The sequence below is a fragment of the Lissotriton helveticus genome, chromosome 8 (assembly GCF_964261635.1).
Source record: "Lissotriton helveticus chromosome 8, aLisHel1.1, whole genome shotgun sequence".
Classification (NCBI taxonomy): Eukaryota; Metazoa; Chordata; class Amphibia; order Caudata; family Salamandridae; genus Lissotriton; species Lissotriton helveticus.
In genome coordinates, this window is record NC_136069.1 from 418,355,766 (window position 1) to 418,383,008 (window position 27,243).

At 46.5% G+C, this 27,243-nt stretch overlaps 1 protein-coding gene across 1 annotated transcript in view; it reads right to left on the reverse strand.

The window, feature by feature from the left end:
• WDFY2 (WD repeat and FYVE domain containing 2) overlaps nt 1–27,243 on the reverse strand; it is a 421,169-nt gene that overhangs the window by 52,731 nt on the left and 341,195 nt on the right. Inside the window, exon 10 of the mRNA XM_078657271.1 lies at nt 22,765–22,895. Coding sequence (XP_078513397.1) covers nt 22,765–22,895 — 131 coding nt within the window. The remainder of the gene's footprint in view (nt 1–22,764; nt 22,896–27,243) is intronic.

Here is a 27,243-nt window from a genome sequence, read left to right on the forward strand (position 1 = left end):
CGATCCAAGATAGAACTATTGTCTTCATCCTCGGATGAAAAGGGACGCTGGGTTACAGTAAAACTTGCCAAAGACCACACAGAATTCTTTGTCACGAATGTATACGCACCTAACACTAATGATCTCAATTTCTGGCAAGACTTAGTCAAGCAGATTGAAACAATACCTGACACGGCGGTACATATCCTAGGGGGAGACTTTAACCTTCCACTTGATCCTGCCCTGGACAGGGACTCGAAGTGCGTGTTTAAACCGACCAAATCACATAATGCTTTCGTTAAACTGTGTCAACGCTTTAATCTGGTTGATACATGGAGAATACAAAACCCTACTGACAGAGACTACACTTTTTACTCCTCCCCTCACAATTGGTACTCTCGCATCGACTACATACTTCTCACACAGAATGGGGTTGCGAGAATAGAGGATACTTCAATAGAACCGAGAGTACTGTCAGACCATTCCTGCATTTCCCTTTCCATCAGCAACATTAAACCCTCCCCTAAACAGACATCGTGGAGACTTAATGAAGAAACCTTAAACAAAGAACAAAATAGGGCCACTATCCAAAAAGCCATCCGATCATACTTGGATCTAAACAGGAGAGGGGACACCTCAGATTTGACGAGATGGGAGGCGTTGAAAAGTACCTTAAGGGGGGTGTGTATCAAAATCCGCTCGGGAATGAACAGAGATTGTACTGCACAACTGGAAAAGCTGGAAACGGAAATAGCTCATCTAGAAAACAGACACCAATTAACAAGGGATTGGGAAACACTTAATACCATGACTAATAAAAAATACGAATATAATAAGCTAGTTAGCGAAAGGGCGGGAGTATGGCTGACCAGAAGGCGAAATTTTAAACTCTGCGAATCTAACAAGGCCGGTAAAAGCTTGGCGGCATACCTGAAATTCAAACTACAGAGGAATTCTATTAATGTCATAAAGGACTTGGAGGGAGTAAACCACTCTGATCCCCAAAAAATAACTGAGGTCTTTAAAGACTTTTATGAGGACCTGTATGCTAAAAATGACTCAGTTGATGTAGATAAAATTCAAGGGTACTTGCAGGAGTGTGATCTGCCAAAGCTAAGTTCGGAGGAACAACACAGCCTTAACGAACCGATCACTCTCGGGGAGGTGGAGAAAGCAATCAGAGGATTGAAATGTGGGAAGGCGCCTGGCCCTGATGGCTTTACAGCTAAATTTTACAAAAGTTTTGCAGCAGATCTAGCTGAACCCCTTCTGCATCTTTTCCATGAATTCACGGAGTCGGGTGAAGTGAGGGGGACCCTGGCAGAGGCGACTATCGCAGTTCTGCCAAAAGATGGCAAAGACCCATCGTTACCAAAAAATTATAGACCAATTTCCCTGATTAATTTGGATTGTAAGTTGCTAGCGAAGATTATGTCAACCCGATTACAAAAAGTTTTCCCTAACCTCGTACATCCATCCCAAGCAGGCTTTTTAAAACACAGATTATCTAGCGATAACACAAGAGTGTTAGCCCACGCCCTTGAAAAAGCGAAACTTTTAAATACCCCCACAGTGGCAATTACATTAGACGCTGAGAAAGCCTTCGACAAGGTTGATTGGACCTTCCTTGAGGCAGTTCTACACAAATTTAATTTGGGGACGACATTTACTAAACTGGTAATGGCCTTATATGCCGGTCCGACAGCCAGAGTTAGAGCGGGTGGCTCCTTTTCTTCATCCTTCTGCTTGAAACAAGGAACGAGACAAGGATGCCCGCTATCACCGTCTCTGTTTTTACTAGCGATAGAACCTTTCCTATACCATATCCGGAATAACGAGACCATTGCTGGCGTTCCGTTTGATGAAATTAACAGCCTACGCTGACGATGTGCTCATTCTAACGGAGAAGGTTGACGAGGCTATCCCGGCATTAATGGACGTAATTGGCGAGTATTCTATAGTTTCAGGGTACAAGCTGAATAAAGACAAAACGGAAGTCAAGCTGCTAAACAACATCGGAAGTAGAGAAATACTTGGTTCATCTGGCCTCACCTGGCAACCGAAAGCTTTTAAATACCTAGGCTTAGATTTTGAGAAAGACTTAATAACAACCTTAAAGGTAAATGAGGGCCTAACATTAACAAAGATCTCTACGTTGCTAGATAGCTGGTCGCCCAAGTTTATGTCCTGGTGGGGTCGGGCTGAGACCCTCAAAATGATGTGCACACCTCTGGTTAATTATCTGGCTAGCATGCTCCCGATGACTTTTTCTGATGAATTCATCAAAAAAGTGGATAGACTATTTGGAGAGTTTCTGTGGCGAGGGAAAAAAGCCAGGATATCATTGAAAAAGTTGCAATTGGCGAAAGAAAGGGGCGGCCTGGGCCTACCCTCGTTCAGAAACTACCAGACGGCTTTCCTTTGTAAGCAGGGGGCTCTTTGGCTAATTGACTCTCCATCTTATACTCCAGTATGGCTATCTATTGAGCGGTCGTTAGTGGCTCATGCACCCCTCCCGGCTCTCCTCAGCATGGACTTAACCCATTTACCTCACTCCAAATATATCCTATTAAATACTAGAAGGCCGCTCCTCAGGCTTGACCAGTCCCATAAAACTGATTTGGTGATTAAGAAATCTACCTTAGTCTCGATATGGCATAATCCTATGTTTCGGATAGAGGGGCAAACCCTTTACTGGGAGTTGTGGACTAAACATGGTGTCCATATGGTGAATGACCTCTATGAAAACGGTATGCCCATACCTTTTACGACGCTGCAAGAGAAATTTAATTTGCCACCCATAGAATTCTACCAATTTTTGAAACTGAAGGTCGCCATCTCTAAGCGTGCCCTCACTACTGATTCACCATGGCTGCTGACACGTCTCCGGATACTGTATAATGCTGACCATTTTGTGTCCAGAATATATAAATTGCTCCTCCCCTTGCCAAAGAAAACACATAACTTAATTGAAAACAAGTGGGAGTCGGAACATAATTCGACAGGTATCTCAATTGATTGGGAGGTAATACACAAAACTGCACTATCAAATAAGGTGTCCCCAATTCTATGTCAAACGAAATATATGCTGTTGAACAGAGCGTTTTGGACTCCTCAAAGGCTGTTTAAATGTAATTTGAAGGATACACCCAATTGCTGGAACTGCCAGGCTGCACCTGGAGACCTGGCACACATGCTCTTCGACTGTTCCCTATTGAGATCATTTTGGAAAAAAATATTTGCATATATCCAACAAGTACTTGGAATCACACCCGTTCAGGAATTTGTATATGTCATTTTGGCTCCCCTGGAATCACAACTGCCGGACATTCATGACCGCCAATTGCTAGATATCATGTTGACACTGGCGTGTAAGGTCATTCTCTGTAAATGGAAGAATTTTGCTGAAGTCAACTTCAAAATATGGCTGGAATGGCTCTCCTTCCTGAGAGGGGCAGACAATCCGGCACTGCAGTCAGCCACATGGAAGCCTTTTAACAAAAAACTGTGGTCCTCCTTGGACGCGACATCCTCCCACTTTGAGCCTCCATGATACAAAATTCAACAGACTGCCTGCCTTCATAAACTACAGTATAATATGTTATGTTATGTTACATCTGCTTATATAGCGCGGCGGCTGCCCCAGCGAAGGGGCGTCCCGGCGCTTGACTAGACAGGAGAGTACACAACATACAGACAGGCTATCAGGTCAGTTTAGCAGAACAGGTGGGTCTTTAATGCCTTTCTGAAGGTAAGAAGGTCATTTATGCTCCGAATCCACAAAGGTAGTGCGTTCCATAGTTTGGCAGCCATGTATTGAAAGGAACGTCCTCCAGTGCGGGCGAGTCTGACACGGGGGATTGTGACCAGATTTTTTCCTTCGGTCTGAGAGCTCTATTTGGAGTGTACTGCGTCATGAGATGACATAGCATGGGAGGTAGAGATTTTTTTAGAATCTTAAAGGCCAAGCACAGGGCCTTGAAATTGATTCTCTTTTCCACCGGTAACCAGTGCAGTTTTACCAAGGTCTTGGTTACAGACTCGAATCGAGGAAGCCCTGTTAGGGCCCGCGCTGCCGCGTTTTGGACGCGCTGCAAACGTTTTTTTTCCGCTTGCTTGGCACCCAGAAGTAAGGAGTTAGCATAATCTAAGCGGGAAAGGATTGTGGCTTGGATGATTACCTGACGTGTGGAGGGGTCGAAGAATTTTAATATAGGTCGTAAGTTGCGCAGGATACCAAAGCTTGTGGCAGCTACTTTTTTTGTGTGGCTAATAAAACTCAAAGTTGAGTCGAACCACACCCCCAGGTTTTTTACCTCTGTATTGGGGTCAGGGGGGGGGGCAAGAGTGTCGGGCCACCAGTCCTTTCCCCAGGCTTCGGTATTTTTTCCTACTATGAACACCTCCGTTTTATCGGCGTTAAGTTGTAAGTAGTTGGCCGTCAGCCACTCAGTTACTGCAGTGAGGCCATGTTTAAAATTCAGTGCTCCTGCTCCGTTGTCATCACTCAATGTTACCACTAGCTGAGTGTCGTCAGCGTATGACACGATGGAGAGGTCCCACCTTTTGGCGACCTCAGCTAGTGGTTGAACATATAGATTAAAGAGTGTTGGGCTGAGCGCTGAGCCCTGAGGTACTCCCTGCATTATGTTGCACTTTTTAGAGACAAAAGGAGGAGTAGCTACCCGGAAAGATCTGTCTGACAGAAATGCTTTAAACCAAGCCAGAGCTGCATTCTTCACCCCTGCTGCCTCCAGTCTGTACAGAAGCACCTCATGAGAGACCGTATCAAAGGCAGCGCTGAGATCGAGCAGGATCAGCGCTGCCGTCTGACCGGAATCTCTGATGGATCTGAGATGTTCTGTAACACTAAGAAGTGCCGTCTCCGTGCTGTGGTCTGCACGGAAACCATGCTGGGAGGCGTCCAAGATATTGTTGGCATAGAGGTGTGCCGTGAGGATGGTATTTACGTGGGACTCAGCAATCTTGGCAGGCCATGGCAGTAAGGATATGGGCCTATAATTATCAGGTTTTGTCGGGTCTAAGTTAGGTTTTTTGATTATGGGATTAACCCATGCCTGCTTCCATTTTAAGGGGATTTCTGATGTTGCCAGTGATGTATTAATAATGTCTTCTAGTGGATCAAGTACTGTGGTATCTGCTTTCCAGAATTGCTCGGGCTTTAGAGGGTCGAGGGGAGAGCCTGATTTAATTTTTTGACAGAGTCCGACAAAAACCTCCTGATTTAGCTCCGGAATGCTGGTAAGTTCGGATATAATTTCTGTTTTAGAGGGGGTGAGCACAGGCTTTGCGGGAAAGACATTGTAGATTTTTTCAATTTTTTCCACAAAATGCAGAGCCAATTTATCGCAGAACATCTGTGATGCAGAGATGTTAACTTCTGCTTTTTTTGTGCTCAAATCTTTCAGGATTTTAAAGATTATCTTGGAAGGATTAGAACTTACATTGATTTCATTGGCATAGAAAGTTGCACGGGTTTACAGATCTGCCTGTGATACTTTTTCTGAGTTGTATTGTATTGAGCTTTTAGGTCGGGGTCATAATGTTTCCTCCATTTACGTTCTGCTATTTTACAGCTTTTTTTCAAGGCTAATAGCTCTTCGTCAAACCAAGGGCTTGACTCCTTGGCCCGTACTTGAACCCAGGAAGTAGGAATCAGTATATCCAGGGCCTGGGTTATCCAATTACAGTAATTTTCATAACATTGTCAGAGTGGGATAACGGTAGTTCTTTGAGCAAATTAGCAAAGTCTTCTAACCGTAGTTTCCTCCACGGCCTCTTGTACATCTTGTGTGTTGGCCTGGGCTGGGATTTAGCCTGGTTGGGGATGGACATAATGGTCAGCAAGTGATCCGTCCATGTCATGGGTATAGGCAAGGACACCACGGCCTCTTCTATGGTAGTAAAAATGGGATCTAGAAGATGACCTCCAGTGTGCGTTGCTCCCTGGACCATCTGTCTAAGTTGAAACCCTTCCAAGTCTGCAAGTAGATTAGTTATTTTTGTCTCATTACTGCAGTCAAAGTGTATGTTCAGGTCTCCGAGAATATTAAAATTCGCTGTTCCGGCGGCCAATGAACATACTGTCTCTAATAATGTTTTTACAAAGTTGCTTTCATTTCCCGGTGGTCTGTAAATTAGAATGCCAGAAAAGGATAGATGTGGGTTTATTTTAATGGTGTAGCGAGCGCTCTCGCAGCCTGCAATTTGTAACTTAGTGAAAGTACATTCGAAATGGGATCTGGTCATTGCCGCTATCCCACCTCCTCTGGTCTGTCTGTTTAGGGAGTGGATAGTATAGCCTGTAGGAGTGGCCAGGTTAGCTACCGATGTTATTTCATCTTGCATCCAAGTTTCAGTAATGAATAGAATGTCAAGAGATTGGTCGATAACTAAGTCGTGTATTTGTGAATAATGTTTTCCAAGAGATCTTACATTCAGTTGTGCAACTCTTACAGAGTCACGCGCTGGTGTAGACAGAGGGGGTTGAGGGGGGGATATATATGGGAGTGAATATCCACACACACAGCGAGTTTTTTTACAGGTCAGGTGTATGGTGTTAAAGCCCATCAGCTGCGCCTGAGTGTAAGCAAGCTGGGTTACCTCGATTTGGCCAGGGTCCCTGGCGAGTGGCGACATCCTGGCGCGGACGGGCGCAGACGGGCTTCTCTTAGGCGCGTCTTCGGTGCGCTCTTCGTGCGCCCGCTGCGCTCCCTCGCCGGTAAATATACTGCCGGCTGTCTAGGTTGGGGCGGAGCAACTAGACCGCTCACCCAACCAAGATGGCGGTTCAGGTTGGGACTATCAGGAAGTGAGTGAGTGGCTCAGAAAGATCGGGCTGTCCCCGGAGTCTCCCTCCACTTCAAACAGTCAGCTGCTGACTGGCAGTGGAACGAGGAGTCTGCGAGTGCCGAGTCAGCTCAGAGGTAGGGTGTATGCAGTTTTAGATCACAGCATATAAACACAAACACAAGTATAATTAGATCTATACAAATGTGTAAAAATGATTAAAAAGGTTCGCCCAGTGAAAGAAAGCTCCAATTCAGCCCCTGAGACGAATTAAGTGCAATTAAAAGTTTTAAAAATTACAGAGCTGCAAATCTGGCCGGAGAGCGAAAATATGTCCAGCGTCTCCGCCTAGTCTTCCATCAATGCGCTCCCTCGTCCTTGCCGGTAAATATTCTGCCGGCTGTCTAGGTTGGGGCGGAGCAACAAGACCGCTCACCCAACCAAGATGGCGGTTCAGGTTGGGACTATCAGGAAGTGAGTGAGTGAGTGGCTCAGAAAGATCGGGCTGTCCCCGGAGTCTCCCTCCACTTCAAACAGTCAGCTGCTGACTGGCGGTGGAACGAGGAGTCTGCGAGTGCCGAGTCAGCTCAGAGGTAGGGTGTATGCAGTTTTAGATCACAGCATATAAACACAAACACAAGTATAATTAGATCTATACAACTGTGTAAAAATGATTAAAAAGGTTCGCCCAGTGAAAGAAAGCTCCAATTCAGCCCCTGAGACGAATTAAGTGCAATTAAAAGTTTTAAAAATTACAGAGCTGCAAATCTGGCCGGAGAGCGAAAATATGTCCAGCGTCTCCGCCTAGTCTTCCATCCAGTATCTCTGTTTGACCCCATGTTTCCACGTTCCAATGCTCTCCAGGTTTCAATGCTCTCCTGGCCTGAATGCTTAATGTATACTTATTGTTACCTGAATGCTTAATGTATACTTATTGTTACCTGTAACGCGCCCGGTGCTTCTGTAAACCGATTGCAATTGATATATTGATACATCTGTCCTCTTTCTTCTCTCTTTTTCCTCTTTCTTTCTTTCTTTCTCTTATTCCTCCTTTCCTTTCCCTACTCTTTTTCTGTTCAGTTCAGTCCAGTTCAGTTCATTATTGTAAGCGTCATTGTGCCATTAACGCATCCATCTATGTGATGAAGAAGTTCGTGTATTGTCTTGCTTCATTTTGTCCAATCTTCAATAAAAAAGATTTGAATAAAAAAAAAAAAAAAAACGAGATGACAACCAATCAGCATCCCTTTGTCCGGTGACTGTACTGAAGAATGTTGGCATTTGATGAAGCAAGGACTCTTGCCACTCGTTAGGTGCCACTGATGTTTGCTATTGTAAACTTTGTTGCTCCCTGTGTTAAACTTAATGCCAAACATGGCCTTTCATGTACAACAGTTTCCCTAGCATTTTCCCTTTGAACTAGGAAATGAGAAATTATGATTGCTGCTCCCTACTTCTTTGCTGGGCCGAAAGACGGGTATTGTCCCTGTAACCATCTAGATATCAACCTCTGTTAACTTTTTTTTTTTTTTTACTTTTTATTGAAGTTGTCATCATACATTACAATCATAAGATCCCTTTCAGGGTGATAGTCCATTAACTTACATACTTTCATCTATAAACCACAACAGTTCCCAGTTAGTAAAAAGGATATTACGCGATCATTGCAGGAATGTGTCAAATCTGTTGATCTTCTATCCTCACGTCTGTCTTTGCGTATAATCTCAAGGACCTTTCGCTTCCATTGTGTACACTATAACAATCATCAATATAACAGCCTCAAACATTAAAAAGAGTCATCCTCAATAGGTACAGTTGCCACATTAACATTGGTCTATAGTTGTCCCTCTCTTCCCACGTCATGTCCTATTAAAATCTGCTTCGGAGCTGCACAGTGCCCACCAGGGCAATTACTGCAACCTCCCCCCCGCCCTCTAGTCCTCCTCTCCCTCAGACTCTAGGTCCTCTTCTTCCGGCAGTGGTTCACAGAGGTCTCCTCTATAAGTGTTCCATGCCGTCCACACCTTATTCCATTTGCGGGGGCAAGCCCTCATTACATACACTGCTCTTTCTGTAATCATCAGCTTTTCCACGTTGTTACCCCACCTGGAAGCTGTAGGTGAATCTGGCGCTCCCCACTTCTGCGCAATATCTCGCTTCGCCACCATCATGGCTAGGGTAGCCCATATCTGTCCATGCCCATTCAGGTCATTAGGGTCCCAAATGTTTAATAGGCATTTCCGAGGTTCTGGCAGAATTGAAACCTTAAGCGTTTGCGAGGTGGTGCGCATAAACTGCCGCCAAAATTCACGTATCTGTGGGCATTCCCAGATGGTATGATATAGTGTCCCCTCTTCCCCGCACCCCCAGAGACAGAAGGGATGTGGAGCTCGGTGTATTTTGTGAAGCAGGGTCCTAGTGTAATAGATACGGTGCAAGATTTTCAGCTGCACCAATCTGAATTTTGCTGAGATGCCGACCTCTCGTGGGGAGGCCAGTGCCTCATTCCACTCCGATTCAGTAACCTCTCCTACATCCCCTACCCACCTATCTTTCAGCCGTTCTGTTGGGTCCCCCAGATTGTTGATCAATTTTTTATATGTGAGGGATGTGGCGCTTTGTGGCATAAAGTCAGTTAAGAGCCTATCTTCTAGTGGCGAGGATTCTGGTAGATCTGTTCCCGCTGGGATCGCTCGAAGTAGTGCATGCCGTATCTGCACATATCTAAATGTCTCGGTCGGGCCCAGGTCATACTGTTGTTGTAGTTGTGGAAACCCGATCACTGTACCTTTGTCCCAGAGGTCCCCTATTGTGGAGATTCCTATATAGTCCCACTGCGTGAATCCCTTGCATGAACGTAGGGCCCCCAGTGCTTTTATGTCCCAAAGCGGTGTCATTTTGGTGAGCTTACCTTGCCAACCCATTCGCTTTTGTGCAATGTGCCATAAGGTCGTATTGTGGTGCGTTGGGCCCCATAGTTTCCGTACCTGCGGCTTGTTATACAGTGCTGCAAGCATGCCGTCCGATCCCAGTTGCGACCAGTCAGCTTTGTACGCTGGGTCGGTCCTCGGGGCATGTATCCATTGGTTGATTGTTTTAAGATGGGCTGCCCAATAATATAGCTGTATGTTAGGCAAAGCAATGCCCCCTTCATACCAGCTCCTCGTCAATTTGTCATATGCTATTCGCGCCGGTCCATTGTTCCAAAGCAGGTTTGAAACCAATGCCGCGATTTGCTTGAAGTACCTCGGTTCCACAAGATAAGGAGTATTCTCCAGCACATAGAGGAACCTAGGAAGTGCCATCATTTTGTAGAGCGCTGCGCGCCCTAGGAGAGTCAACGGCAAGGCTGCCCAATGTCTAACATCCGCCCGAAGGCGTTCCATGGGTGGCTGTAAATTTTTATTGAAAAAGTCTGTTGCGTTCCTAGCAATAACAATGCCCAGGTACTTAAAGGAGTCTCTAGTTAGCTGTAGGGGGCAGTTCTCCTGCAGCACCGGGTCTGGACCGTGTAATGTGTACACCACCGATTTAGACCAGTTCAGAGCGTACCCTGAAGATTTACCATGCGTGTCACATAAATCCAATAGTGCTGGGATTCAGTCTTCAGGCTCCACCATATAAATCAGCATGTCATCCGCATAGAGGGAAACTCTATCTTCCCATCCATCCTCCCACGTGATTCCCTTTAACAATGGCATAGTTCTGAGCAGGATTGCCAGTGGTTCTATCACCAGGGCGAAGAGCAAGGGTGACAGCGGGCATCCCTGCCTCGTCCCTCTACCCAGTGGGAATGACTGCGAGATGTGGCCATTCGCCACGACCTGCGCCACCGGCTGTGTATAGAGTAATCTCACCCATGCTATGAATTTCGGGCCAAAGTCCATCCGTCTCAGCACCGCAAACAGATATTCCCATTCCACTAGATCAAAAGCCATTTTGGCATCGAGGGAAAGAATAGCCGCCCTGTCGGGGATAAGGTGCGCTCGCGCTATCACCCCATGGAGTCGCCTGAGATTCAGAGACGTATTTCTGTGAGGCATAAAGCCTGATTGGTCAGGGTGTATCAGCGATTGTAGGTGTTGTATCAAACGAGTGGCCAGCAGCTTCGCTAGTATCTTAGCCTCCGCATTGATCAGGGAAATGGGGCGGTACGATGAGCACCTAAACAGAGGTTTGCCCGGCTTCGGTATTGCCACAATCGTGGCTGTGCGTTGATCCAATGGTAATATCGCCTTTTCCAGGCTTTCCATATGCATTTTTCGCAGTGGCTTACTCAGTGTTTCAGCCCGTGATTTGTACCACTCCAATGGTATTCCATTGGGACCTAACGCTTTACCTGAGTGTAGTGCCTGAATTGCCAGTTGAATTTCGTCTTCCGTCGGCTCTAATTCCAGTTCCTGTATTGCCTCTGGCGCGAGCCTGGGGATATCAATGGTTGCAAGTGCGAGTGTCGCCTCTTGAGCGGTAACCTCTCGCTCAGGGGTGTATATTTCTCGGAAGTGGCGCGCCAAGGTACATACTATGTCCTCCGGGTGTGTCTGTATTTGACCTTCATGTGAATATAGTTGCTGTATACCTTTACCGCCCCCTCCCCTCTTATCTAGCCATGCCAGCATTTTCCCAGCCTTGTCTCCCACCTCGTATACCCTGTTGGCTGTGCCTGTGATATGACCTTGGACTGTCACCGTAAGATGGGCCCGGTGTTGTTGCTGCCTTAATTGCAGTGCGTGTGCAGTTTCTGGGGAGGGGTCAGCCATGTGAGCAACGTTTGCGGCGTGTAGTGCCAGCTCTATCTCGTAAGGGCCCCCCTGCACTCTCTCTTATGCCCTGTTATTGCTGCTATTGCTCCCCCTCGCAGGACCGTTTTGTAAGACTCCCAAAGTACCAAGGGGGAGGACACTGTATCCGTATTCTCTTCAAAATAGCGTGTGGTCACTAACTGGAGTTCTTTCCTGATCTTCGGGGACGGTAAGGTAGTTCGGGTATATTGGGTAGATTCTTGTACGTCTCCTTTCTTTTGTGGTGAGTGACAGAGACACCGGTGAGTGGTCAGAGATCCCCCTGGGCAGGATGTCAATGTTGTCTATCTTTCCCAGTCCTGCCCCGAGAAATAGAAAGTAGTCAATGTGAGTCAAGCTATTATGTACGGCGGAGTAGTATGTGTATTGTGCTTCCGTGGGGTGTAAGTGACGCCAAACGTCTGTAATGCCCATTGCCTCTAGGAATCCCTGGAGAGGTGGAGTTCCTCTATGGCGGTCTCTAGTGGGAAATGTGTCTAGTGTTGGATCCATGATCGCATTGAGGTCACCCCCTATGATCGTGTCACCCTCTGGAAGATCCAAAAGGAAGCTGCCTAGTGTAGGTAAGGCCACAGAGTGGAGTGCCGGGGGGATGTAAACCGAAACTACGTTAAGGGGCCTCCCTTCCCACTGCCCATGTATTGCCGCAAAACGACCCTGATCGTCCGTTTTGCGGTGTATCACCATGAAGGGCGACGTCTTTTTCATGAGTATCCTTACCCCTCGGGAGCCGGTCGTAAATTCCGTATGCGTCGCCATGACATAACCACGTCTGTCAAGTGCCTTGCATGCTGGTCCCGTGAGGTGCGTTTCCTGCAGTAGGATCAGGTCAAGGCCATGGCGTTTGATCGCCTGTAATACCAAACCCCGCTTTATTTTATCTCCCAATCCCCTAACGTTCCAAGTAAGTAGTCGCAGGGGGGGGGCACCTCAAAGGTCGTACTCGCCCTCTCAGTGGGTGTATTGTGTAATTGTTGGGCCATGGGATTGTCTGTGTGGTATTCTGTATGTCACAGGACTCGTCTCAGTGTACATGAATTTTCCAATGGTGAGGTGTAGAGGTAGCACAGTGCCCAGCGCACTCATGTATCGTATTAAGCTAGGGATGATCGCCAGGACTGCCTGCCCCTGCGAGGATTCACTGTATGTGCAGCGCTTTGTGGCGGTGTGAGAGAAACTCTCAGTGTCGTGTGCGTTCGAGTACCCTGTGGTGTGAGCGATGACTACTAACATTAACATTAACAGTGTAACTCCCCTTCCATCCCCCCTCCCATCTCCCCTACGCCACGGACAAACCCCGCCCGTTTTCCCCAACTGTGCAGAGTGCTCTGTCCCATCCCAAAATATCTTACTTGCTTGTGGGGTTGGTGAGTCCCCTACAGGCACCGGCTCTGCCCACCTTACTTCGCTTCACCAGGTCCAGGTCCATCGCTCGCATCCGGCCCCTCCCTCCCATGGTCCAACTTTAGATGGGTCCTGGTTGGCCAGAGTCAAGTGGAGTCCGTTCCTTGTCGAATTCTGCCCCCGCTGAGTTCTCTCGCTGTGTCAAATGGTCAGTCTGCCTGCCTGCTTGGTCTCCGTTTCGATGGTTGGGTCGATCTCTGGGCGGCCGTCGGGGTTGTCCCACCTGTCTCCAGCCGCCAAGCCAGTCCTGCGCCACCTTCGGCTTGTCGAAGAACCACGTCTTCCCGTTGGCCACAATCCGTAATTTAGCAGGGAACAACATTGAGTACTGCAGTTCTCTGTCACGCAACGCCTTTTTCACCTCTGTAAACGATTTTCGGCGTCTGGCTACTTCCGCTGTGTAGTCTGGGAAAAATGCCAAGGTTGAGTTTTGGAGTTTAATGGGTGGTGAGACTCTTGCCGCTTGCAAAATCGCATCCCTGTCTCTAAAGTTGAACAATCGTGCCAGCACCGGCCTCGGTGCCGCACCCGGTTTGGGTTCACCTCCGGGCACCCTGTGTGCCCTCTCCACAGCCCTTTAGGTTGGAGTTTATTTTTGATGAGGTCTTCTACGTAGAGGTCCATTGCTCTCTTCCCCTCCGTCTCCGGAAGACCAAGGATGCGCACATTACTTCTTCGGGAACGCCCTTCTTGGTCGTCCAGCTTGTCCTGCAGTTGTCGAGTGATCTTTTCCATTCGCTCCATAGCTATTTGCAGTTCCGAAGTGTCTTCCACAAGAGATTTCGTGACCACTTCCACCTGCGACACTCTTTGTCATTTTTTGGAAGTCAGCTCGCAGTAGAGTAACCTCAGAGGAGATAGAGCCCACTGTTGTTCGCACTTCGGAGAGGGTTTTCATGATGTCTTCTAGCGTGACTTTCTTGATACCCTCCACTTCTTGATTGGCGCCTGTGGAAGTTCGTCCATTCCCCTGCGATTGTCCCTGCGGGCCATATGCAAATTTATCTAATTTGGCTTGTGTTGATCCACTCCTGGAGCCTCTGCCTGCCATGATTCGTAGCTTTCGGTTAAGGGTCACGGTTCTGGTGTTCGTTATGGCCACTAAAGCACACCTCTAGCTCCTCGTGTGCCAGGGGAGAGCCGGTCGGCCGCACGTCAAGATGAGAGCTTCGTATTCAGTTCACAGGGACTTCCAGTCCTGCTTATTCCGGTAATTGCCGTGAATAGTGCTATGTTGCGTCACCCCCGTGGACCGCAGCCCCTCCACCGGCCACGTAGAGCGCCCGTAGTGCTGCTAGTCTTGCATACGTGCTGTTTCGCGCCGCGATAAGGTGCGCTCAGGCGGCGGTAGTCTCGGAGTTTGTCCACTGTTCTTCTGGGTGTACCGGAGGTTTTGGCCACTCGAGTGCGCGACCCACTGACTAAGATCGGCGCTGTCTGGTGCACGGCTTGCCGCAAGCGCAGCCTCAGTGGGGCGCCTCCCGTCCGGGAAGCCTCTCTCAATTGTCTGCCCTGTCTGGGTCACCGCTGCTCCCCCAACTGCCGCCGTGTCTGCTGGTTCCTCTGAATTTACCTCCGTCGTCTCTGCTCTCGGCGGGACCCCTGGGGGACCTGTCGGCAGCCCCGGCGTCCGGTGCCACGTGTGGCCGTGTACTCCCCAACCGAGGGCGGAGGGGTGTAGTCGGGTCTGTCACTTCTGTGCCTCTTCCCCGGTAATGCCTCCAAGGAGATCTCTCCTCCTCCGGGGGGGCCTCACTCCCGCAGGGCTCTCCGCCCGTTCGTAATCCCGGTCCCACAGCCGCCGAGAAGCTCCGGTGGTATCTGCATTCGTTGATGGGCTTTTCCGTCGGTCTGCTCACCAACGGTGGTGCAGGGTCTCCTTCGCGGCGCCGGGTCGCCCCTCACGTTGCTCCAGGCGGGGGGGGGGACACCCCTGGGTCCAATCCGGTGAGCTCTCACTTCCGCCGGGGTCAGGGAGCCACTCGAGGCCGGTGCTTCACTCCGGCTGTAGGCCCAGAAACGCCGACACAGATTAAGGCAGTTGGCAGCCTCGTACGAGCGCCGGGGTAAGACCGGATAATGCCGCTTTCTCACCAGGCCTGGTTACCGCTCCTTCAGGTGGGGGAACATTCGGATAGATATGTCGGATTTTACCGAAGGCCGTGCTGCCTCAGGGAGCTCACGCTTCACGCGTCCGCCATTCCCGGCTGCTAGCCACGCCCCCTCCCTCTGTTAACTTTTAGCTAACAGGTGGGTTTCCTGAAGCAGGTAGTCCCGGTCAGCGTTATGTGGCACGGACAGCACTGCTACCTTTGTATACTTTGAAGGTGAGTTTTTCAAGAATCAGCTCTCACTTTGTCTCCTTATCCCTTTCAAGTGTTTATCTAGGTTGGCCCCCTGGTTAGCAACACTGGTGTGAATATTCCTTGTTTTCTGCATTATATCCCTAATTTCATGTGTCTAGTACTATGCCTGCTGGTTATAATATTCCCCAATTAATTTTCTCCAGACAAATTCAACCCCGCTAATTTTTTCCAACTCTGAAAAACACTATATAAACATCCCACTGGGTCCAGTCCGGATCTAGGGAGGCATGTTCCTCTCTACCTAACACTAGGAAAACTGTGCCCGATTCCCCTGCTCTCTAAGTTGTACCATCTAATCTTATAGAGTAGCAGGGGTTGGATGACCTCTGCTGGCAGAATAGTGGCTCTATGCAATCTGAAGTTGTCATTCGTCGAGAAATGCCCCTGACTGCTCAGAGAATCATTCACCATTATTTTATCTATGATAGCTTAATTTTGTTGCACTATGGTGTCTGCCTCAAGATAGTGGCACTTAGTGTCCTTCAAATGTGATTGTGCCTTTCTCTTGGGCAGGATTCATTACATGTTACTTCAATTTAAAGTTGTCAACACAGGTCAGGATGTCTGGTTTTGATCTCTGCTCTAAATTACTCTTGTTCTGTCCAGTCGGATTTTTATTCCTTCGCCGTTGGGGAGTATGTTTCGAAGAGTCTTGACATTTAGTCTTCTATGTTCGGGCCTTCTACTTTGGGAGGCACACCTCAGATTCTTATATTAAGCCTTTATCGATTCTCCAAATCCTATCAACAGGCCCGCAAGTTAATGATTTGGTCTTTTATCCCAAAAAGCATTAGGAACAGCATTTTGATGTTTTCTTCCCTCGTGCTGCCTGAGTCTTCCAGTGAAGACACTCAATGCCTTAGGTTGTTCGGTTAATGTCCCGATCTTCCTTGGAAAGCAGGTTCCATGAATATTTTGATTAAGGGAGCGTTTTCTTCTGTGGCTATTGCTGGGGTTAGCCCCAACGGGGGCAAGGAATGTGTCAGCGTTCAGTCAGCTTTAGGTGGCATTGAATTTGTGAGCATATCTTGAAGGTTAGCTTATTTTTTATATTTTCCGGTGGCCATGGTCTCAGTGCTTTACTTAACATGCCAGCTAGAGGTTTGGGTCTTGTCTTCGTGTGCTATGGAGGACTTTGTATGACGCCAGCTTGAAGTATGCTGAAAAAGCAACCCTTTTCACTATTTCCTAGTTCAAGTCAAGTCAAAATCAGCTTTATTCGGCGCAAAAGAAAAAACACCATAAAAGCATGCTAATACATAAATAATAAAACATTCCTACATTACATCATAATTAGCTTATAAGGAATAACATTTTATAAATCTTCAGGCCAAGCGTTATCGGGGTTAAGCAGAATGCTAGTACATGTAAATGCTAATACACATAAAATGCATGATCTACAAAGTACCGTTAAAAATAAACCTAGAGGATCGGAGTCTGATCGAATTTTACGCATTGAGCTGTTCAGAGACATAGCATCCAAACATAAAGTGCTAATGCATATAAGTATCAAAATATATGTAAAGTTCAAGCTGCCACAAGTTATACGATAAAGTGCTAGTGCTTATAAGTGCATAAAGGTACATAAAATGCACAATGCCACATCTTAGCAAGATAAAAGTTTAAAAGCATAAACTAGAGATAATCATCCTGATTTTCGTACAACAATACATCCAAATGTGCGTAGTCCTTTCTTTTCCTAATTGAAAGATGAACAAATCATATAACAGTATTTATGATTTTCACATTTTCCAGGCTACAAACAAAATTAAACACATTTATAGTTAAAAAGCATGTTTAATAAAAATAGGGTTTTTTAAAACTGATTTCCGGATATCCCTATAAAAACTACAATTTCCTAGTTGATTATACAACTTGTCAGTGATCCAGGCCCTCCATTGTATTTTGCTTCATGTACAAGCTTGGGGAACTGCAGTTCTTTCAAAACATCCTCTTTTGTGATTGTTCAGAGGTTATAGGAGTTTTAGGATAGGATAGAATATAAGTTTAAAAAGCGCTCGAATGCCGTGGCGTCTTGGCGCTGGTGTATGTGGAAGTGGTGCAGTCTACCTTACAAGAGCTATATTGAAGCAAACAGCCAGGTTTTCAGATCTTTCCTAAACAATTGTCGGTTTGGCTGAAATCTCATGGTTTTTGGCAATTTATTCCACAACTTTGCTGCACAGTTTGAGAAAGATCTTCCACCCCATCTTACTCTCCTAATCCTGTTTATCTGGAGAAGGCCCAACTTACTGGATTCTCAGGGCACGAATAGGGGTATAGGGCATGAGCATTTTTTGGATGTCTTTAGCTCCTACCCCGTAGGATGCTTTATGAACCAGGCATATTGCCTTGAATTCCACACGTTGCTGTACAGGAAGCCAGTGGAGTGCTCTAATTCCAGCAGAGGTTGATTGGCCTCTAGGTATATTCAAAAGCAGCCTCGCTGCAGCATTCTGCAATGACTGCAGCATACTCATCTGGGTTTTGTTAATCCCCAACAGCAAAGCATTACAATAATCAAGTTTGGATAGTAGAAGAGCCATCACCACTCTCTTTTGTAATTCCTGCACAATGAAAGGAAAAATCTTTTGCAGCATTTTTATTATGGAAGAAGCAGAAAGAGGTAAAACTATTTACCTGAGCAGAGAAGTTTAGCTGGCTGTCAAAAATGACTCAGAGGTTTCTCACATTGGGTACAGGGCTAAGGCATTCTCCAGCTCTCACTGGCCACCAGGAGTTGTTCCACCGGGATCGCCCCTGACCAAACTCAATGACCTCTATCTTGTCTGTGTTGATTTTCAGGAAGCTATGGTTCATCCAGGTCATGATCTCAATAATACACGCATGAAACCTGACAGCTGTGTCTTCAGGCTGTTTAGCTATCGAGATTATAAATTGAGAATCTTCCGTGTAAGACACTAGGGCGAAACCGTGCTTCCTGATAAGTTTGGCATGGGGAATGACATAGATGTTAAACATCGTAGGTGACCAGGCTGATCCCTGTGGCACCCCACAGGGAAGATGGAAACTGCCTGACTGCATGCCCTCCCAATACAGGCTCTGCTCCCTCCCCTCCAGAAACGATGAGAGGAGGGGCAAAGCTGAGCCCTCGATGGCTACCTCCTTCAGCCGCTGCACTAACACCGTGTGATTCATGGTGTCGAAAGCTGCAGACAGGTCTAATAGTTCGAGGATTGCTTTGCCCCCCCTATCCACTATTCCTCGGATCTCCTCAGCTGCTACAATCAGAGCAGAGTCTGTGGAGTGGTATGATCGAAAATCATGCTGAGTCGAGTCCAGCAGATTCAGGTAATCAGTCAATACCTTATTCACTGACTTCTCCAAGATGTTAGCTGCTATAGGCAGACCAGTATTGTGCAATAGCTCTTGGGCTCCGAGGGATCTAAGGTGGGTTTTTTCAAGATTGGCCTGATTGTAGCTTTCTTCCAACAGACTGGGTAACTGCCTGACTCCAACACTTGGTTGATTAAGGGAGTCAGTTCATCCCCAATTCTCTTTGCGGCCCGACGCATGATCGTGGGGGGACAAGGGTCTTTGGGTGAGCCCGATTTTATAGAAACGAGAAGTTTACATACCTCCTCATTTGTGATTGCTGGGAAGCTTGCTAACTTAGAGTGTGTTGTATCCGCCTCAACCAGTGTTTGATCTGGCTTGTCTGGGCCCATTCGGGTATTCAAGAGGTCATCATAAATTACTTGGACCTTGTTCTGGAAGTATATAGCCAGTTTATTGCACATACCTTGGTCTGATTGGAACATATTAGCCTGCTGAGATGTAGAGAGCAGAGTGACCGTTTTAAAAAGCTCCTTGGTGGAATTACTGGCTTCCTCAATTTTGGTAGTATAGAACAGTCTTTTAGCAGCAATGATTGCGTCCTTATACTTTTGGAGAGCAACATTATAAATTGTTTTCTTGTCTTTACTATAATCTTGTCTCCAAAGACGCTCCGCTCTCCTACAATTTACTTTTAAGCCTTTCAGCTCAGAGCTATACCTGGAAGACGAAGGCTTTAGTCTCTTGACTGTCACCAATTTGCTTTGAAGCTTCATTCCAATTAGACTCAGGGTAGTATTACTCACTCTGCCCTAAGACAGTCAGTAGGTGTGTTGTAGACTTGGCCCACTCTGCTCCTTCATTGTGAGGCTAATACACACTCCTTTCAATTAATTTCGGGTGCACACTTTCAGGCCTACGCCTGCCCTGCAACGTGAGAGGCCACGATGCCCTGCACTGCAAGTGGCGACATCGGCCATCTTTCTAAGGCACTTCTTAGACTATCGTCATTGTAGTCAGGGACACTGTGCTTTAGTGCTTTCCTGTCTTGTTGCTTCCTTGCTTTGCCCAATCACACTCTAGTTCTTGATGGGTGGGTTTAAGAGGCCAGTGGCACCCTGCCATGCACTAGTCTTGGCATCACTAGCCTCCGAGCCCCTCTGTGCTCTCTGTCTTTCCATCAGGGTGGGAGCACTAACTGCATTCAATTATAGGCTACTCTTAGCGGGCCAAACTGCAAAGACACCAGACACCAGAGTCAAGTGAGTGTATCCTAGCCCCAGTCACTACCACCTGCCTGCCTCCTCACCCACTGATTGCGGATTCCAGCTGGAAAAATTCCTTACAACAGTGCGCCAGCTCTTTCTGGTTGTGTAGGAGTCAGGGACTCGCTGTTATTTGTGGGCTCAGGCACTCTTGGTGGCTGTCATCATGGAGGCACTGCTGGCCGTCTCTCTGCCACATCTTTTTCAGTTCTGGTAGAATCCATCAGCACCAGAGTTTCAGGCTGTGTCTCTATAACCACTAAGTAGTCCCTGTGGGGTCAGGTCAGCAGCTTGGCTTTGGTCCTCATGTCGCTACAATTTAGGGTTAGGCTCGGGCAGAGGCACAGCAGGCCCGCCCTACCAATCACCATCTTGGCTCCTCCCTCTTTCTGCATCACTTTAAAGCTTATATGCTGCAACTGAAGAACATAAAAGGAGCCTGATTCAGGGGAAAATTATTCTCCTCGACAATCTGAAGTGATGAGGATCATTCAGATTTGGAATGAATCTCACCCCAATTGGCCTGCAGAAACAAACTGATATTTTATCCCCTTTTTCATTATGATCATCGGAGCAAGAGGTTTAAAATCTCCTCAGTCCAGGTTTTATAACGAGGCTTATTTAGACATACTAAAAGAGTATACTTACCTGAGGGAGAACATTTCAAACATTCTAGTTTCAGTTCTTTAAAACGAAGTCCATAGGTATTGGTCTACTGCAATTTTTTAATGCAGAGGCAAGAGGGACGTGCAATCACTTTTACAGGTGTATGTTGCAAAGATACTCTTGGTAATACTATATGGTATTGAATCTGAACTCTGAAAACTATATCCTGCTATTAGAAATTCTAGCTTGGTTGAAATATTACGTCTTGAGCGGGAAACAGCCTTTACAACAAGGTTTTTACCTCATTGTGCCTTTACCACGCATTTTTTAGCACACATAGTTTAACAGTGAATATGCATTTACAACGCATGCCGATACCACGCATTTAAGGTAATTTGGTGGGGGGTCTCCCCCTCACAAATACATTTTTTTTAAATCTAAAAACAATGTGTGGTATTGGCATGCGTTGTAAATGCCTATTCGCTGTAAAAACACGCATGCTAAAAAAATGTGTGGCAAAGGCATGCGATGTATTTACCTGCGTTGTACAGTCGTACAACCATATTGAGCTATGCTTTGGTGGGGAATCTCGGTCTGCCTGTCAAATTATTTGCTATTACTTTCAACTGTTTTGTAATCTGTAAAAATCATTGAAACTGTTTTTTTTATGGAGAGCACTCTCGCTGGCTAGGCATGGGATTTATACAACTGAAAACATTTATACCCATAGCTTGAAGCAGATGGATTTGAATTGTGAAGAAGTGCTATCACGTAAGAATAATAGTACACTCAAGTTTCGTTTAAAAAGTCTCAGACAAAATGTATCCAGGATGATTTACAACACTGTTTACCAATAAAAAGACTAAAATTGAGCTGTATTTTTCTATGGTGTGAAGTGATGCAATTTTACTTGCCGGCCAATATATAACACCGCTACAGAAAGAATATTTATGAAGTTATAATTTGGTGAATTCAGACTGGAGAAAACGTTTTGGATCAAAAGGGAGGCGACCTGTTTTTATCTAGGTTGTCAACATTGTGGTGCCCAGAAACAGGATATTAATCATGTTCTATTTTTTGTCCAGGTTTTTTACATTTACAAAGAAAATGTATTTATCCTATTATTTTAAAATACTCAATAGTAACGCATAAGAAAGCACTTTACCTTTTGTTAAATCCACAGACTGTGGATGTTTGTTATCGCTTGATGAAAGTTCATGATCTTTTTTTAAACTGAAATGATTCTGGTCATTTTTTTAAAACTATATGTGTTTACTGGCTATATTGTGGTGTAATCAAAGATGTTATGAATTATGTTTTATTCTTTTTATCAGGGTCTTTAATATTTACAAAGAAAATGTATTTATTGCATCATTTAAAAGTATCTATTAGTAACGCACGAGGAAGCACTGTCAATCTCTGGCTGCAAATGTTTGTTATTGCTGGATGTTATCATTTGGATCTTTTTTTTTAACTGTACTGATCTTTATTTTTTTAACAGCTATTTTAATGATGACTGGCTAATATTTAATGCTATCTATATATTTCATGTATTGTATGTGTTTTTCAAGTGCCTTCTGTGTAGGCTCTTTCTTGCCCTTTCTTGAAATAAATAAAGAATGAAAGGGAGGACAAACACTGGAAGTTGCATGATTAGTTATTAATCACAAGATCCTAATAGCTCCTTTTTTGTGAACCCTCAGCAGCAGATAATAACACAATTCATGTAACGTGTAATCCTGAAAAATAAAGCAATCCGTCATCAACATAAGAACCACAACCAACCTCGGATTAGGAATTCATAGGGACAGCTCTTTTTTCCTGAATGCCAGTGCAATTATTAGTATGACCTTACATAATCATGTTTAGAACAAAATGGCAGCGTATGAGGCTAGGAAAGGTAACAAAAGCAGACACTAATCTACTCTTTCCTACCTGTGCATGACTATGCAGGTCAATACTTTTCTTTGTTTAGTTTGATCGAACACATTACTGTGGAGCAGTTGTTGGGTTGCCCATAGAAAAATTCTTACACAAAGTTCACATGTTTTCAACATCTTAGAGAATTATTTTTTTCTTTAAAACACTCTATTATGCGTTTATGACCTAATTTGCAATGATTTATGACAACAGGCACAGAATTGAATTTTCAACAGGCTTGGTAAAAATATTTGTAAATTGTCTATTGGTAGCTTTTTAACATATTTTTATTAAAACAATCAATTCAAGACTTACTGTTCATCTGTGATGGATTCATGACAGCTGTCGCAGACTCTCACTTCAAACTCGAACCCCATCAGCGGTATGGAGGAACGCTTGGAGCTACATTTGCCGCATACTGCTTTTCCGCACTTCCGACAATGATGCTATGAAACCAGGAGAGACCAGATTGATTAAACTACAGATACCTGTAGCACTGCTCAGATCTATCCAAGTCAATTTTTTAAGGAAAAATAAATAAATGTCTGAAATGATGATACAATATGTAAACCAGCAATATATCTCCAGATAATCTTCAGTAAGTGCAAAATTCATTCACATAAGTTTAATTTCTAAATATTTTTGAGTTGGTTGCCATTACCTGGATGTGAGTTGGGGCTCCAATGGTGGACCAGTGGGTTTGGGACATCTTGGAGTGGTCACTGGCTGAGGAGCTGCATCTACGACGTGCGTAAATGGACGACAAATTGTAGGCAGGCATGGAGATTTGGGGGACACTTTGTGACAGATTTCTGGAGGATACGGGGGAATGTCTTGCGATAAATCTACTGATAATGATACATCTTTGTATGATGGGGGGGGGGGGGAGTCCAGCAAACACTAAGTAAAGTATATTGGTGTTCTGTTGCACTTTCCTTACTGTTAATTCCGGCACTACCATTTTGTACTGCATTAAGTCTGTATTAGTAATGCAGATGGGCGTAACATTATATTGTTATGGTTTAAATCTTTTTGTTATAATTTTGAACAGAGAAACAGGACAAAGCACTCAACTCCGTAAGGGTGGCACCTTAGAGACCACTCGGTCGCAATATATAGTGTTACCAAAGGTAATAGGCATGGACTAGGCCCCCAGAACTGGACAAAAAACTTGAAAAATAAAACAAGATACTCAGAAAAAAAAACAGCCCTCCCCATCCACCCCCCTCCACACCCTCGTCCACCATTAACAAAAAAGGGCATACAGAAGACCGCAAGCCAACAATCAGCGCCTTGATTTGCTAGTTTTCTTAGGAGCAGTACTTGGGATTTGTGTATTTGGGAGGTGTAGGAGTCGGAGAAACCGGGGGCACCTAAGCTCCCTGAACTCCGAGACCAGCATCGGGAGCTGGGCAGAGCGCCAGTGGATCAGAATGTTCTGCGCCGCCGCCCCTAGCACTATGGCAATCAGCAGACCTTTCCGTGACTTAAGAGGATATGTCAGTGGATTAGGTGATCCTAGGAGGATGTAAGCAGGGAAGCGTGGGATTTGCATTTCAAAATGGAAATCTACTTCATCCAGGATCTGGAAACCAGTATGGCTGTAGACAAGTGCAGCTCTAGAGAACATGTTCTAAGGTACCCACCTCCCCGCATCCCCTCCAGCAAAGCTCACTCCGGTGCGGTTCAAAGCGGTGTATGTGTTCGGGCGTGTAGTACCAATAAGTGGCAATCTTAGTCAAGGTCTCGGTGAGACCCATATGATATGCTGGGTGTCTCGCTCTGTAATAAATACTTTCCCATTCTGTATGAGTCCGTGTTCTCCCCAGGTCTCTTTCCCATCTAGAGCGGCCCGCATTGTGTGTATATGTGGTGGTTTCTAGGAGCATTTTATAAAGATCAGATATGATTTTCTTGTCGGTAGAGCGTGACACAAGCCATTTCTCGTATTAGGTCAGGAGACGCTGTGACTGCGGTCTAATGGTGGGATGCAGTGCCCACTGTCTAACTTGCAGATATGGCAAGCGCTCTTGTTCTGTGAGGCCATAATGATCCTTGAGCTGTGTAAATGGGATTATGCCATCTAAGTCAAAGAGGTGGCCCAGGGCCCTACATGGAGAGGCACGCCACATCCTAGATGCAGAAGTAAGGTTCCGGGTTGAAACTCGGGATTATCAAAAATTGGTGTGAGGGGTAAAGGGAAGGTGGTCAAATGATTGGAGAGGTTTGTGCAATCCCAGGAATGCAATATCGTGCTAGTGACATATGATGCATATAAGTTCGGAGGTCTGTGCTGTTTACTGAGAATGGGCACCCCCTGTAGCCGCCTACCTGCCACCGCCTGATCCTGGAACAGCCAGTGCTTCTCAGATTCCACATGGTGCCACTCCACCAGGTATCTGAGTTGGGCCACGTGAAAATATCGCTGAAGGTCAGGCACCCCCAATCCCCTCTAGTGTCGGAACCATGGTTTGCGTCCATGCCAGATAAATCGTGCAAGGTCTGCCTGGGTCTGTTGGATCCAGCCCCGTGGGGGCCGGAGGGGAAGCATCTGGAAAAGGTACAGTATTTGAGGGAGTCCTCTTGGTGGTGCAATCCGTCCCAGCCATGAGATTGTGCAATGCTTCCACCTGTTTAATGCTCCACGTATACGGGTACGGAGTTTAGAGTTGTTAATCTCAACGGTAGCCTGTATGGTGGGAGCTAAGTGAACCCCCAAGTAAGGAATCACGTCTGAGGCTCATACTACCGGATGCTCCTCCTCCAAGTGGGCAAGAGTATGTGGCGAGAGGGAGACGTCAAGGGTTACAGACTTGTCCATATTTATCTTAAATCCCGACCCTAGCGCGAAGCCATGTAATTCAATAAAAAGAGCGCGCAGGGCCGTAATTGGGTTAGAGAGAGACAGTAAGATGTAAAGGCTTACTGTGAGGACGTCACCCCCAAATTTAATTTCAGATATTAAGGGATGCTGTTGAATCTGACGCGCTAAGGGCTCCATGTAGAGTGCAAAAAGGAGGGGTGACAGCGGACACCCCTGCCTAGTACCTCTGCCAATAGGGAACCTCGAAGATGTGGCCGTTAACCCGCATTGTCGCCATGGGGAACCAATAACAGTTTAGGATCAGAGTCCGCAGCTTCGCACCCAAGCCAGCCGCTATAAGGACCATCTCGCGATAGGGCCAATGCAGCCTATCGAACGCTTTCTCCGCATCGATGGCCAGTAGCATGTATTCTCCCTGAGTTCGAGACGCTCGCTCAATTAGGTGTAGGATTCGTTTGGTGTTGTCACTAGTCTGCCTTTGCAGGATAAAATCCGCTTGGTCCGGCTCAATCAGCGGAGCCATGTAGGGGGCTAGGCGCGCTACTATGATGCTGGTATACATCTTTATATCTATGTTTAAAAGTGAGATGGGCCTATAGGCGCTACAAACAGTCTCATCCTTCCCTGGTTTCGGGATGCCAACTATCGCAGCTTCTAGCAAGTCCCCCAGGATAGCTCCAGACTGCTCGAAGGAATTGAACAACGCGATCAAAGCAGGGGCCAGCTGGCTGCAAAACGCCTTATAAAAGGCGGCCGTGTAGCCATCCGGGCCAGGTTATTTGTCCAATTTGAGGCGTGAGATTGCCGAGATAACCTCCTCCACCTGTATCGCCCTATCTAGGTGATTAGCTTGTGCTTGCGATAGCGAAGGCATGTTGGCCTTTGCTATGTATTCGGCGCTAGCTTGGATATCCAGGGAGTCCCCAGCATAAAGGTCGGCGTAAAAGTCCCGAAACATTTCGGCAATGGTTGCGTCATCGCATACCAATTCCCCTCTTGGTGTCTGGATAGCGTGTACCTCTTGCTTCTGTCTGGCTTCCCGTAATTTATTGGCCAGTAAGCGGCTACATTTAACCCCCCACCCACCGGTGTAATAGGAGTGGCGAAGACCGAGGGCCGCATATTCAGCTTTATCTTGGTCCAGGGCAGCGAGATGCATGCGTTCCACGCACAGCTGCCGCCACGCACGGGCCGCGCCAGTTTGCTGGTGCATCTGTTCAAGTTCCGCCCGTTTGCGGCGTCTCTCCTTATTTCTGAGAGGAGGATATGGCTATAAATTCCCCTCGGATGGTCGCCTTCAGTGCCCCCCATTGTTTGGCTAGAGACAGGTCAGGTGTATCATTAATGGAGGCAAAGTCCGAGATGGCCTTCCAGATCTGGTCTGTAACTGACGTGTGATGTAGCAATGTGTCTCGGAGGCGCCAGTGTCTAAGGGGTCGCGTTGTGGGCGGCAATTGAAAGGTGGCTAAGACTGGGGAGTGGTCCAAGAGGTAGGCTGTCAGAAACTCAGTGTTTTGAGCGTGAGCCTGTAGGGAAGAGGAGCTGAGAAAGTAGTCTAATCTTGCATAAGTTTTGTGTGCCCCCGAGTAGAAGGTGTAGCTACGAGTGCGCGGGTGGAAGTGGTGCCAAAGATCCTGCAACCCTAGATCCCGAAGGTGGGCCCGCCCCGTGTGTGTAATTACCCCAGCTTGGTGCGTTCGCTGACAGGAGCGATCTAGGTGGAGAAGGGTGGCTCAATGGTTAGAGCGGCAGACCCTGATGCAGAGGTCTAGCCCGGGAACAGGGTTCAATTCCCCGCCTCAGCGGGTCTTGGGCTCTAAAATGCCACGGACCTGATAATTCTCGACTCGGTGCCTATTCCAATCATGGAGTCCCACTCTGCAACTCTGGGCAATAGCTTGCTTAATCTCCACAACAGCCCCCACAACGCTAAGGATGCCTGGCCTCCACCTTGGGGGTGCCCAGGAGTG